The sequence below is a fragment of the Otolemur garnettii genome, unplaced genomic scaffold (genome assembly GCF_000181295.1).
Source record: "Otolemur garnettii isolate 467f Iridium unplaced genomic scaffold, OtoGar3 scaffold00014, whole genome shotgun sequence".
Lineage (NCBI taxonomy): Eukaryota > Metazoa > Chordata > Mammalia > Primates > Galagidae > Otolemur > Otolemur garnettii.
Window position 1 is genome coordinate 30,593,617 of NW_003852409.1, and position 11,957 is coordinate 30,605,573.

General features: G+C 55.3%; 1 protein-coding gene across 2 annotated transcripts; it reads right to left on the reverse strand.

The window, feature by feature from the left end:
- Positions 1–1,877: 1,877 nt before the first annotated feature.
- On the reverse strand, positions 1,878–10,315 carry AK1 (adenylate kinase 1). 2 transcript variants are annotated; one of them, XM_003785331.2, is made up of 7 exons: positions 10,191–10,315; positions 7,228–7,266; positions 5,624–5,659; positions 5,284–5,447; positions 4,534–4,650; positions 2,331–2,522; positions 1,878–2,115 (listed from the first exon to the last, which is right to left on the reverse strand). In XM_003785331.2, the coding sequence occupies exons 2-7, from the start codon at positions 7,232–7,234 to the stop codon at positions 2,047–2,049; spliced, it is 585 nt and encodes a 194-aa protein (XP_003785379.1). In that variant the 5' UTR covers positions 7,235–7,266; positions 10,191–10,315; the 3' UTR covers positions 1,878–2,046. The 2 variants fall into 2 exon arrangements, with proteins under 2 accessions (XP_003785379.1, XP_023366256.1); XM_023510488.1 differs by lacking the exon at positions 10,191–10,315 and having other exon boundaries at positions 7,228–7,304.
- Positions 10,316–11,957: the final 1,642 nt, after the last annotated feature.

Sequence of the window (11,957 nt, forward strand, 5' to 3'; positions counted from 1 at the left end):
AGATGTTCACTGGATGAAGTGAAACTCTCTGAGGAAGATTTATGGTGGCAAGTATGGGGGGCGGGGGGCAGTTACTAAAGCTGTTCTTTTTTTTTTTTTTGAGACAGTCTCTGTCACCCTGGGTAGGGTGCTGTGGTGTCATATCTCATAGCAACCTCAAACTCTTGGGTTTAGGTGATCCTTTTGCCTCAGCCTCCAGCATAGCTGGGCCTACAGGTGCCCACCACACCTGGCTGGTGTTTTCTATTTTTAGTAGAGACAGGGTGTTGCTCTTGGTCAGGCTGGTCTTGAACTCCTAAGCTCAAGCCATCCGCCCATCTCGGCTTCCCAGAGTGCTAGGATTCCCAGTGAGCCCCTTACCCCGACAATTACTAGAGCTTTTGTGTTTTCAAGTTTTCAGCAAAGAGGATATCTGTATCTTTACATGGACAGATGATTGATTAGATGATAGGAAGAGTATTGTTTAAGTGAATAAAATGGTTCAGTGGTGAATTTGGGTCAGTTTAGTTTTCATAAACTGGGACGCACCTGAATTAATGAAGCTGTAATTAAAACTAAAGATAACGAGGATGATTTTGTTGAGTTTCCAATTCACTACCCACTCAGCAGATGAATTTTGTTGAGGTTCTCTAACTCTGTACTGTTGTCACATCTCCCCTCATCTTCACGCTAGTCCTCAGATCCAGTTTGGCACTCTGGCACCTGGGAGAGGAGGTCCCAGAGTAGTCCATGACTCCCAGGCTTGCTGTGTCCCTGTGTGCCCCAGGCTGATGTTGGGAACAAGGACTGGCTGCAGGGGGCTCACCCCCACGTGGTGCCTGCCCTTTCCTATCTCCCCATACTGCCATGTGTATATTTCATGATCTTCTCTTAATAGACTCACCTTTTATAACTGAAAATTATTTATTTTAAAGGAAACTTTAAGTAACCAATAGAAATGGAAACCAGTCCCTCTGTCTTAAGCAGAGGGGTGCACAAGCACAGTCAGTCCCAAACTCGGGTTTTATTCCAGGCAGGCGTGAAGGCTGAAGGCTCTCTCAGCTTTCAAGGGAGCACAGCCAGGGCCCAACAGGTGTTAAGGACACATGAGCACCAAAGTGAGCCTTTCTCAGCGATGAGGTCAAAGGATTAAAGAACAAAAAAGGGAAGATGGTTCTCCCAGGGGATTCTGGCATTCCCAAGACACCTTGGTCCCTACATGCTTTGGACAAGGTTACTCTGGTCTCTGGCCAGGGCAACTGATAGCTTATATGCCCCTTGCTCAGCATGTTCTCACTCGAATCTTGAGAGGTGGGGTCGGGGGGGACATTGAACCTATTTTAGAATTGGAAACAGCTCAGAGAGGGCAGGCTATGCTCTAGTCAGGATCACCCAGGGGAGGACCCTCAGGTCTTACCTCCTAAGGGAGGCACCCTGACCTGGACTTCCTGCATCCAATCATAGTTCCCTTTTCAGACCCTCAGAGCTTCTTGCACCAGTGAAGCTCTACCCACTCAGCAGGTTGGTATGTGCCCCCCTTTCTATCCAAGAAGCCTACACTAGCCATGTCCTCGCTGCCTGCTGCAGCCCAGGCTCCAGTGGGGATCAGGCAGACAACACGCAGACAGAGAGGTCAAGGACAAGGACAAGGCCACAGAGCAAGGATTCAGAGGAGCCCAGGCTGGCATTGCTGGGTCCCCAGGCTTAGCACAACTCTGCTGGGCATGCCCTATGTGAGAAAGGGGTCCCACCAGAGCTAGAGGAGGTGTGGAGGGCTCAGGGGGGCTGGCGGGTGTTAGGAGGATTGGAAAGGTAAGGGGCTGGGGACCCTAGGCCAGGCGGGCACAATCACATGAATCGACTCCGATTGGAAGCAAAGAGAAAGGAATAAAACTAAATGTCCTTGGAAATTCCTTTAGTGCTGGGCTGTCCATGAAAACAGGATAAGTGGCTTCCTCTGTCTGTGCTCAGCCAGCAGGGCGGAGGCGCTGGGCTCAGGCCAGGAGGTCCTTGATTCAAGACAGGGGTGGGGCGGGGCTCTGAGCTGGGGAAGGGGCTCCAGCGTTGCTACTTCAGGGCGTCCAGGTGGTCACAGACCTGGGAGAAGACACTGTCCACGGAGCCTTCAGCATTGACCTGTGGGGAGATGCACCGCTGAGGGTTGGGTGACTCTACCAAGGCAGAGGGCCCACCTTACCCAGCCTTAGTGGCCAGCAGCTCCTCCCTGAACTAGCAGGGAAACCGAGGCTGAGAGAGAGGGGCCAGCCAAGATCATGCAATGAGTTGAGGCTGAGCCAGGCAAGAACCCAGACTTCTTGGGGCTCCCCTCTGGCCAGGGTAGGTGGACACACCTTGCGCACAATGCCGCGTGACTCATAGAAGGTGATGACGGGCTCTGTGGCCTTGTAATAGGTCTCCAGCCGTGTCTTGATGGTCTCCTCATTGTCATCCGCTCTCCCGCTGCTCTCTCCTCGCTTCAGGAGCCGCTTGGTCATGGTCTCGGGGCCAGCGTCCACATACAGCAGCAGTGTGGGCTGTCCAATCTGCAGGCGGGGCACCATGTCAGGAAATTATTACTTCCCCTGGGGCCATCTCCTCTCCATCTTCCCACCTCTGAGGCCTGAGACTCACTCACACCTTCAGTCCCTTCCCTATGGCAGCCTGAGGGACCCTCCTAAACTCAATCTTCCCTGCCCCCCCCACCCTGCTCAAACCTATTCCATGGCCCCTCAGTGTCCTCTGGAGAAAGTCCAAACTCCTTACCAGACATATAGGGCCTGCACAGCCAGGCCCTGCTCCGCCCAACCTTCCTGTGCTCTCCCTGCTTCAGCCACACTGACCATTCTAAGCTGTCATCCACCTCCCCACGTCAGGCCTGTGCTCATGCTGTTATCTCAGGTAGAAGCCACTCTCTCCAACCTTCTCCCCAACACCAAACCTCTCTTCCAGACTCCAAGCTCAAACCTCATTCCTTCAGGGTTATCTTCCCAGATACCCACCACCTGACAATCCCCAGCCTTGGGGACAGGCTCTCCTGTGAATGTGGTCCTAAGGACAGGGAGGCTAGATGCAGACTTGACAATGGGTCTAGGGACAAGGGAAGGGTTAAGGGGCTGCTGAATTCTGGGGGCTCTGAGCAAGGCTGCTGTCATTCCAATAACGTGTCATCCATAGGATAACTTAGAAGGGCAAGAAAGAATAAAGCTCCAGAGCACCTGCCCTGCTCAATTCAACCCCCAGTGGCCCTCCAAGGCATCCCTTACCCAGACTGGCCTCCACACGGAGATGGCAGCCTGACCATGAGTCCTCAAGAGTAGGTCCCCAGGCTTGGGCCAGTCTAGCCCAGCATGCCCTGTCTCCCACCCATGGCCTACGGAAACCTCAGGACTGGGTCCCAGCCCTTCAAAGCCCTGCCTCCCCCTTCCTGACTGCCTGGGCCAGTCCCCAAGGGCCTTTGTGCAGCTGGCAGCCTACACCCCTCATAAAGGCCCCATGGGTGCTGTCTCTCAGCAGGAACTCAGAGGGAAGAAGCCTGACCTCTGGTATTAGACCAACCTGGACTCCACCCAGGCTCACTCTGCCTCTGTCCAGCTGGGTGACCTTGGGCAAACCATTTGGTCTTGCTGAGACTTGGTTTCCTTGCTTGCAGTAGCCACCCTAATGCTCAACCCTACCTCCTCCAAGGGGACAGTGCCAGCTGCCTTCAGGGAGGGTGGCTCCCACTTCTTGATGACGCTGCACAAGCCTCCCAGTGTTCTTATCTTACAGATGACCATGGTGGGCCTGGTCCCAGCAGTCTGACCCATCTCCAAGGCCATCACCTCCCGAACACCCATCAGCTGCTGAGTTTCTCCATGGCACAGATCCACAGCCCCTGGTTTATCTGAGTCCCCAGGGTCATGTACAGCAGGCACACCCCAGGTGGAGATGCTCACCTCCCATGGAGGTTGTAAATCCATAAGGGCCAGCCAAGCCCCTGGGCTGGAAGTCCCAGGCTGAGATTTTGGCTGTGGGTCCTCCAGTTTTCCAGTCAGGACAGTGGGCATTTCGCCTGGTGAGACGGCATTGGGCATGGCGGGTCCCCAGGAAAGCTCTATAGGCCCTTCAGCTAGAATGAGCCAGCTGTGCCCCAAGGCAGACCCTTCCTTTTTTGGTGAAGCCCTGGCGCCCCCTGGTGTTTAGAGCCAAGAAGACCAGATGCCCAGATGCCTGGAGGCCATCCCAGGGCTGTGCCAGGTACTGAGACTATTGCCCACATTAGCACCCACAGCAGCTCCAGAAAGGATGGGGACTTCCATTAACCCCATTTCTAGATGTAGCCCTGGGGATCACAGGTGGTATGTGTGGGCCAGCACAGGACATGCTTCAGGGCTTCCTGTCATCTGACCACAGGGTCCAGGGTCCAGGGTCCAGGCTTCCCCTTCTTCTATACCTTTCCTTCTAGACCTCCAGAAAGTCTTCCTGGTTTTCCTCCTCACCTGTACCCTGATGAATCAATCCCCCCACCCCTGCACCTGTCCAGAACTCCACCCTATGCCACAGGTCCTATCTTACCCGCCGCTCAAACTCTTCTCCCTGCTGCACCTCCCGTGGGTAGCCGTCGATCAGGAAGCCTTTGGAAGTATCTACTTTGGCCAACATGGCATCACGGAGCATGTCCAGCACTGTCTCCTGGGGCGCAGCAAGGGAGGAAGGGGCTGTAAGCCTCCGCCCATCCCTTCTTTAGGCGGTTGCCTGTACTGGTCCCATTGCCTGAGAGGTCCCATCCTCTTTTAACACAAATGTCCCAAACAAGCCTCCTCAGAACCATGGAGACCTTGACTAGAATGATTCATTCACGCCAGGCCACAGTATTTACTGAGTCCCTCCTCCCCACTAGGTGCTGATCTGAGCCCCGAGGACCCCACAGTGGGCAAATCAGACCTTCCCTGTCCTAGGGAAGCTCAGGGTCTGATGGGGGACTGACAGTTCCACAGTCGATTTATCAATTTCCAGGCATGACACAGGTTGTATAGGCAGAGGGGCTAATGGAATATAAAATTAGGGGAGTCTTAGCCCAAATCCGGGAGTCAGGACGGTCTGAAAACTGAAGAGGAAAGAACAGTCCAGGCAGAAAGGAGTGTGGTCAGTTTAAAGGGATATGAAGACCAAGGTGGCCATAGGAGGGCAGGCTCTTGGGAGCTTCCAGCAGGAATTTTCTGCCAAAGGCAATGGGAGCCACAGGAGGGTTTGGAGCCAGGAGGGTTATGGTCAGCCTTGCCAGCAGGCCATGGGCTTCCCCTCATCCCACAAGGGCCCACTCACCAGCGGCACCAGCTGCCCCTTCTCCATGATTTCTGCCAGCTTCTTGCCCCTGGCTGAGCCTGAGCTGACCTCAGCTCGCAGTAGGTCCCCGGTAGAAAGGTGGGTGTAGCCATACTTCTGCACAATCTTCTCACACTGGGTGCCCTTCCCCGAGCCAGGCCCTCCTGCAAGTGCCCACCCATTCAGAAACCCCGAGAAGCGGGGCCCCAAGACATACAGGGGCTACCAGGGCCCTCTGCAAGGAAGGGGCAGAGCCCAGGGTGCAGCCCAAGGCCCTAGTTCCCACCAAACCTGCGAAGACCTCCCCACTTGCCACACTGCCTGCCTGCCTGTGACTTACCCACCACAAAGATGATCTTGGTTTTCTTCAGCTTCTCTGTAGGAGAGAAAAGGAGAGCAGGGCTCGGTCACTCACTTGACCAATAGCCAGAGGCACCTATGGAGTCCCAGGCCTATGCTGCGCTCCAGGCAGGGGATAGACATGGCTCATACTCCTATCAAGGAGGCAGACAAGTCACAATCCAGGGTGAGCAGTGATGTGCTCAAAAGCTCAGAGGTCAGGGAAGGGCAGGCATTCCAGACAGAGGGACCCACAGAAGACGAGGCTGGGAGGCTGAGGACTCAGAGTGGATAAAGGCCTGGGAGGCTACGCTCATGGCACCTCCCTCTGCATGGCTAGGCCCCAGGGGCTGGTCACCTCTGGCCCACAGGTCTTCCTTGCTACGGGAGTCACGTGATGCACAGCAGCCCATGGTCTTGTTCTGCCGTAGGCTCTCCCTCCCTTCCCAGGCCTGGGCCTGCCCATTGCCCGCCTTCCGGCAGTGCGAGATCCATGGAGTTGGCAACCACAACATATGTTACTGTGGAGACGGTTGCCGGGGAGGAGGTCTGCGGTGGCACATGGAACTCTCGCCCAGACAGGGAGGCGAGCTTGCGTTCCAGCCTCTGCCTCATCATGCTGTTAGATCTCAGCCCTGGACAGAGGGAAACTGAGGCCTAAAGAGGGCAGGGCCTGCACAAGAGATGTTGGAACCAGAACCCAGGTCTCTGCCGCAGGTTTTCCGGGCTTCCCCTTTTCTCAGGAAAATAAAGGACCAGGCTGTAGAGGACCTTGCTATGTCACCTTAGGGGAGAAGTATCTGCCCTCCTCTGGTTCTTTGTCCCTGGCCCAGTGAAGATGTGGGCTGGGTAGCTTCTGGGCGCCTTCCCAGCCATGGGAAGGGTTTGGAGGCCTAGAGGAGCTGTCAGAAGAATGGCTTCTCCTTTGGACTCCCATTCCCAGGGAGAAGGTACCAGCTAGGGGTTCAGGGAGGCCACAGCCCATGGTGGCTGATATTTGAGGCTTGGGGTGGAGGGGTGACCACTGGCTTCAGGCAGCTGCAGCAGCCAGGCCCACTGAGTTCCTTTAAGAGCTGCCTTGGCCAAGGTACAGGGCCAGGTTCTGGACAGATGGGGCTGCCAGCAGCTGGAGGCAGACCATACCTGGCTCTCTGCCTGTCCTATGTCTCCCTCCAGCCCATAGGAGCCAGGACGGCCCAAGACATTCTTAAGGCCCACCCCCACTGGATGACAGGGAAACTGAGTCCCAGAGAGGGACAGGAACTTGCCTCCTCCTATAGGCTTTGCACTTTGCATACTTGGGGGCTTTCCATGGGGCAGGGCTCTCCTCCCCAGCACCCACCCTTTCCAGAAAGGGGCAGGGACTCAGTTTCATGAATAACAGTGTAGGTGAGTTCCAGGCCCTCAGGAGCCTCAGGGAGGACTTGTTGCTTCTAAAGTTAATCATGGAGCTGGCATATCCTGTGAGAGGCCAGAGGAGGATGCTGGCAGCTTCCAGATAGGGCTGTTCGGGCAGCCCCAGAGCCTTCTCCAGTGCCTCCCTGAGAGGGCGTCCCCTTAACAGACAGGCACACTGAGGACTGGGAACTGAGAGAAGCCTCATACCTTCCATCCTGCTGAGGTCCCAGGAGGTGAGTCAGTGCTCTGCAAGACAAGGGTACATGTTGGGGGGTCTCCTCCCTACCCTGGCTCAGCTCCCACCAAGCTACACCCAAGGTAGTGGGGTAGGCCCAGGCCCCACATGCAATCACTGGGGCAAGGAAGGCCCAGGAGCTGGGTGACCTTGAGAGAGTCACCTTTCCTCTCTGGCTTCCATTGCTTACCTATCACAGGAGGGCAGTAATCCTTCCCACTCCCACTCACCTCAATTTGCTGAAGGGCAGGGAGGGTGAGGGCAGTGCTGAAGGGTAAGTGCAGCAGCCACAGCAACTGCCGGACTGCTTCCCAGCCACTCCCAGAAAACAAGGCATGGGTCCAGCGTCACCCAGATGCCTTGACAACACTCCCCAGGGCTGGAGGAAATCTACATGAGCTGGGACCAGGTTTGGATGAGGGTACTCCAAGGGACACAGAGGCCCAAGGAGAGGGATCTGCAGGAGTCACTCACATGAACACAGGCCTTTGTAGTTGTTAGAGTGAGGCGGTCCCAGGCTTTGGCCCTGTGCAAGCCCATCCTCCAGCACCCACACGTGGCTGCCGACCCTCTTCCCCTCACCTAGCCTCACTGTCTGCCTTCCCCTCAGCATGCAAAGAAACCCCATTGCTCCTGTGTCCCTACTCTGCACTGCCCCAGACCCCCAGACCTTCCCTACCCTCTCCCCAGTAGCAATGTCTCCAAGGCTGTCCTATAGACACCTTTGGCCTCAATGTCTTCACTCCCTCTACCCCAGCTATCCCCAAGGTCACTTCAGACTCCCAGGAGATCCCTCCCTGCACAGCCAGAGGCCAGGTCAGCACGAGGCTCTTCTCCCATACCCCTGCATACACATCTCCCAATCCCCCTGCTTAGAGCCTCTCCCCAATCCAAGACCTCACACTACCATGTCCTTGTCTAAGGAAGGGACCTGGGGCGGTGCCTGTGGCTCAGTAGGGCCCCAGCCCCATATACCAAGGGTAGTGGGTTCAAACCCGGCCCCTGCCAAACTGCAACAACAAAAAAAATAGCTGAGTGTTGTGGCGGGCACGTGTAGTCCCAGGTACTGGGGAGGCTGAGGCAAGAGAATCATCTAAGCCCAAGAGCTGGAGGTTGCTGTGAGCTGTGACTCTACAGCACTCTACTGAGGGTGGCAAAGTGAGTCTGTCTCTAAAAAAAAGGAAGGGGCCCAGGCTACTGTCCTTGTCTCCATGTGGGGGGTGCTCCTGGTTCACTATACCCCACCCAGCAGGCAATCTGCAGAATGTTCTCCGACAAGCAAAGAATCATATCACATTACACACGTGCTTAAAACCTCTCATGTGTGGCCCCTTTGGTTCCTAAGACAAAGCCTGGGCCCCTTAACATAGCTGAAAAGGGCCCTCCACCCTCCACAGACTTCTCAGTTGCCATTGGAACTGCCCTTACCCACCATAATGATGCCCCCTCAAACCTTGGCTGACAGTGAACCCAATGCCTAGATACCATCCCCCAATTTGCCATTGTTTAGGACTCAACTCAGGTGCCACCTCCTTCAGGAAGCCTTCCTGGACTCAGCCCTGCACTCCCGCACACTGTATTGGGCCTCTCTGCTACACTGCAAGTCTGTGTTCTCCACTGACTGGGCCTGGCCAGGGCTGGGAGCCTATTCTCACTGTCACCCAGAGGAAACTGAGGCTTGGAGAGGAGGATGGACTAGCTTAGGGCCTGGCTGGGGTCAAACTTGGGTCTGTTTCTGCTGCTCTGCGTCTGGCACCTGGCTGGACCTTTAGCACCTTTACTGATGGTCTCTGCTGCTTCTGGGACATGACTTATAGCCCTTTTCCTGCTGAGTGTGCTCAAGGAGAGGTAGGAACGCCAAGCACCCCTCAGAAGCTGCCTAGGGGTGGGGGAGTGTCCCATCCAGGGACAAACACAGCAAAGCCCTGAGAACTGGCCTCAACTCTGCCCCACCCCTCCCCCTGTAACCTAAGCCCCTCTGTCCTGCTGGCACCTGACACTTCCTTGGCCCAAAATAACTTGGGTTGTGAGGAGGCCTCACAGAGGCCAGGGGTCTGGGATGGAGTTGGGTTACAGGCTAAGCACCCAGGCCTTATAAGGCCCCTAGCCAGGGCCCCAACCACTCCTAGCATGACTGAGTGGCCTGTTAAGTGGCTTGGGGAACCTAGGCCCAGAAGGGCAGTGACTTAACCCCAATTTCAAGGTGAGGCCAGGACAAGGCCCAGGTATTCCAGCTTCTGACCTAAGAGCAGCCTTCTCAGCAGTTGGTAACCAACTGGTGTTCAAATCCCATCTCCATCACTCATCTGTGTGACCTTGGGCAGCCAGAGTCCCCTCTCTAGGCCTGTCCTGGTGCCGCTGGAGAGTGGTGGGTGGGCCACTGAGCAGTACTGTAGGAAGGTCCCAAGTGCTGGCCCTGGGGAGGCGGGGACAGGGCTGAGCATCCAGGGGTCTTCCAGTTCCCCGAACACTCAAAGTGACGTGATAGGATAGCCCCTCCAAGCACAGAGGCTGACCCTGTCCTGGTCCTTTGGGGCAGGGAGCCAGACCACAGTGCCCACTTCTTAGGCCCCAGATGGGACATGCCAAGGGCAGGGACCTGGAGCCCCAGGGCTGCTGGCTGGGACAAAGGGGTGATTGTGTGGAAGGCCAGGAGGGGCTGCAGCACACACATGTGTGAACACGCAGCCACATGCACACTCACATGCACAGATCCACGCAGCCACATGCACACTCACATGCACAGATCCACGAAGGCACATGTAGTGAAGCACAAATACCCAGAGCCTGGGGAATACACACGCACAAATACACACAGATCATAACCATGAATATACACACACATACACACACAGAATCCAAGGACAGGCTACACAAACGCACCCCCGCCCTCCCCCTAGAGGAACTCCCCCAAAGAGATCCACCCGGCACTGACCTGGGGAGGGGTATGGGTGGGTGGGCGCTGGGGCCAGTGCGTGCCCTGCCCGTCCTGCCAGCCGCCTGCACAGGCGACTATTTATAAGGCTGTCAGCGCGCGGCATGCCGGGAGCCAGCGCTCCCAGCGAGGACAGGGAGGGAGGGAAGGAGGAGGGAGAGCGGACGGGAAACCGAGAAAGGAGCGGAGACCATCGGAATCCTGAGCCGGAGCCTCAGTAGGAAGCCAGGGCAAGGCTGGCACCACCCCCACCTCGTGCACCTCCTGGTGGCTGTGCCCACACACGTGCATTGCACTCTACCGTTTACCAAGAGTTTTCCATTCCTCTGTTACTGTCACTGTGCCTGGGGTACACTCCAGGGTACGAGGCCAAGCTTTTCGGATGGCGGCTGGAGAAACGAGGAGAGGAGAGGTTCTTTGCACAAGATCCCACAGCGCCTTAGTGGCAAAGAGAAGCCAGACCAGGGAGACAGAGGGTGGAGGCGTGAACTCTTGGGCTTTGCTGGCCCCTGCTCAGATCCTGCCCTGAGGCCTTGGATACAAGTCCACCTGGGACTTCTACTCCCCTGGTGAGAGGGGCCCTTCAAGCTCCTCTGGAAGTGAAACTCTCCTGGACCCCAAAAGCCACCCACATAATATAGACCAGGCATCCTCAAACTAGTCTGAGGGACAGTGAACTGGCCCCCTGTTTAAACAGTTTGAGGACCCCTGACTATAAAAAAACAGCTCTGCCCCATGGAGCTGCAAGGCAGCCCCGGATGAATTAGTGCTGGGATACAGGATATTGAGCGCTGTGGTTTCTCAGATGAGGGACTGCTAATCCTGATAGAAAGAATAGCTCCCATTAATGAGCACTCACTGTGCACGGTTAAACACAGAGAAGCAATGTGAAGCCAACATGTCACATAGCTTGCCTGACACTCCCTATAGAAAGCCATGTGTTTATCCAGCATTTTCCAGGGGGACTGGCAGGAGGTACTCAATAGTGTAGCATGGCAAGGACAAGACCCCAGGACTGTCCAGCTTCAGCACTTATGCACTTGAACACCCACCAGATCACATCATGACCTTGAAGGCAACAACCCAGATGGCAGGGTGGACCGAATTTGGAATTTGTCTTATAGGCACTAGGGAGCCACAGAAGGTGTTTGAGCAAGAAAGACTACCAAGAAAGTGAGACAGACTTAGCAACAACAGCAGCCAGGACAACAGCAGCCAGGACACGAGCAGTCCTGGGTCTAGTCCCAACTCCACCACCTGTGGTGTCAGACAAGTCTTTACTTCTTGGGAGTATGGTTGGGGGTGGATGCTATGGGGCAGAGGCTCTGCATTACAAGCTATTTGAAGTCCCTCTCACAGGTGTGTGCATTGTTACCACCTTTGGGAAAAGAAAATTGAGGATGTAAATCAAAACTGCAGATGTGCCCTTTGACTTTTAGAAATTCACTTCAAATAAACAGATGTGAGTGCAAAATTCATACAAGAAGGTTTTCTAGTGCTGGCGAGACTGACTGGGTTGATGGCACAGCCAAGGTGGGAGGGGGAGGTGGTGGTTTTGCCATAGGGTATGAGTGAGAAAGGAAGCCCAAGTTCTTTGGGGCTAGCGGTGCACAGGCAAGGGTGCATGGCATTGGTGAGAAACGGGCAAAAAGTCCAACTGTGCTGGTCTGTTCCCACCTGCATAAAAATGACTTTAAACATAGAGTTCTGTGTGTGTAAAATCTAGTCACAGAATTTTTTTTTGCTGGCTTTTTTTTTTTTTTTTTT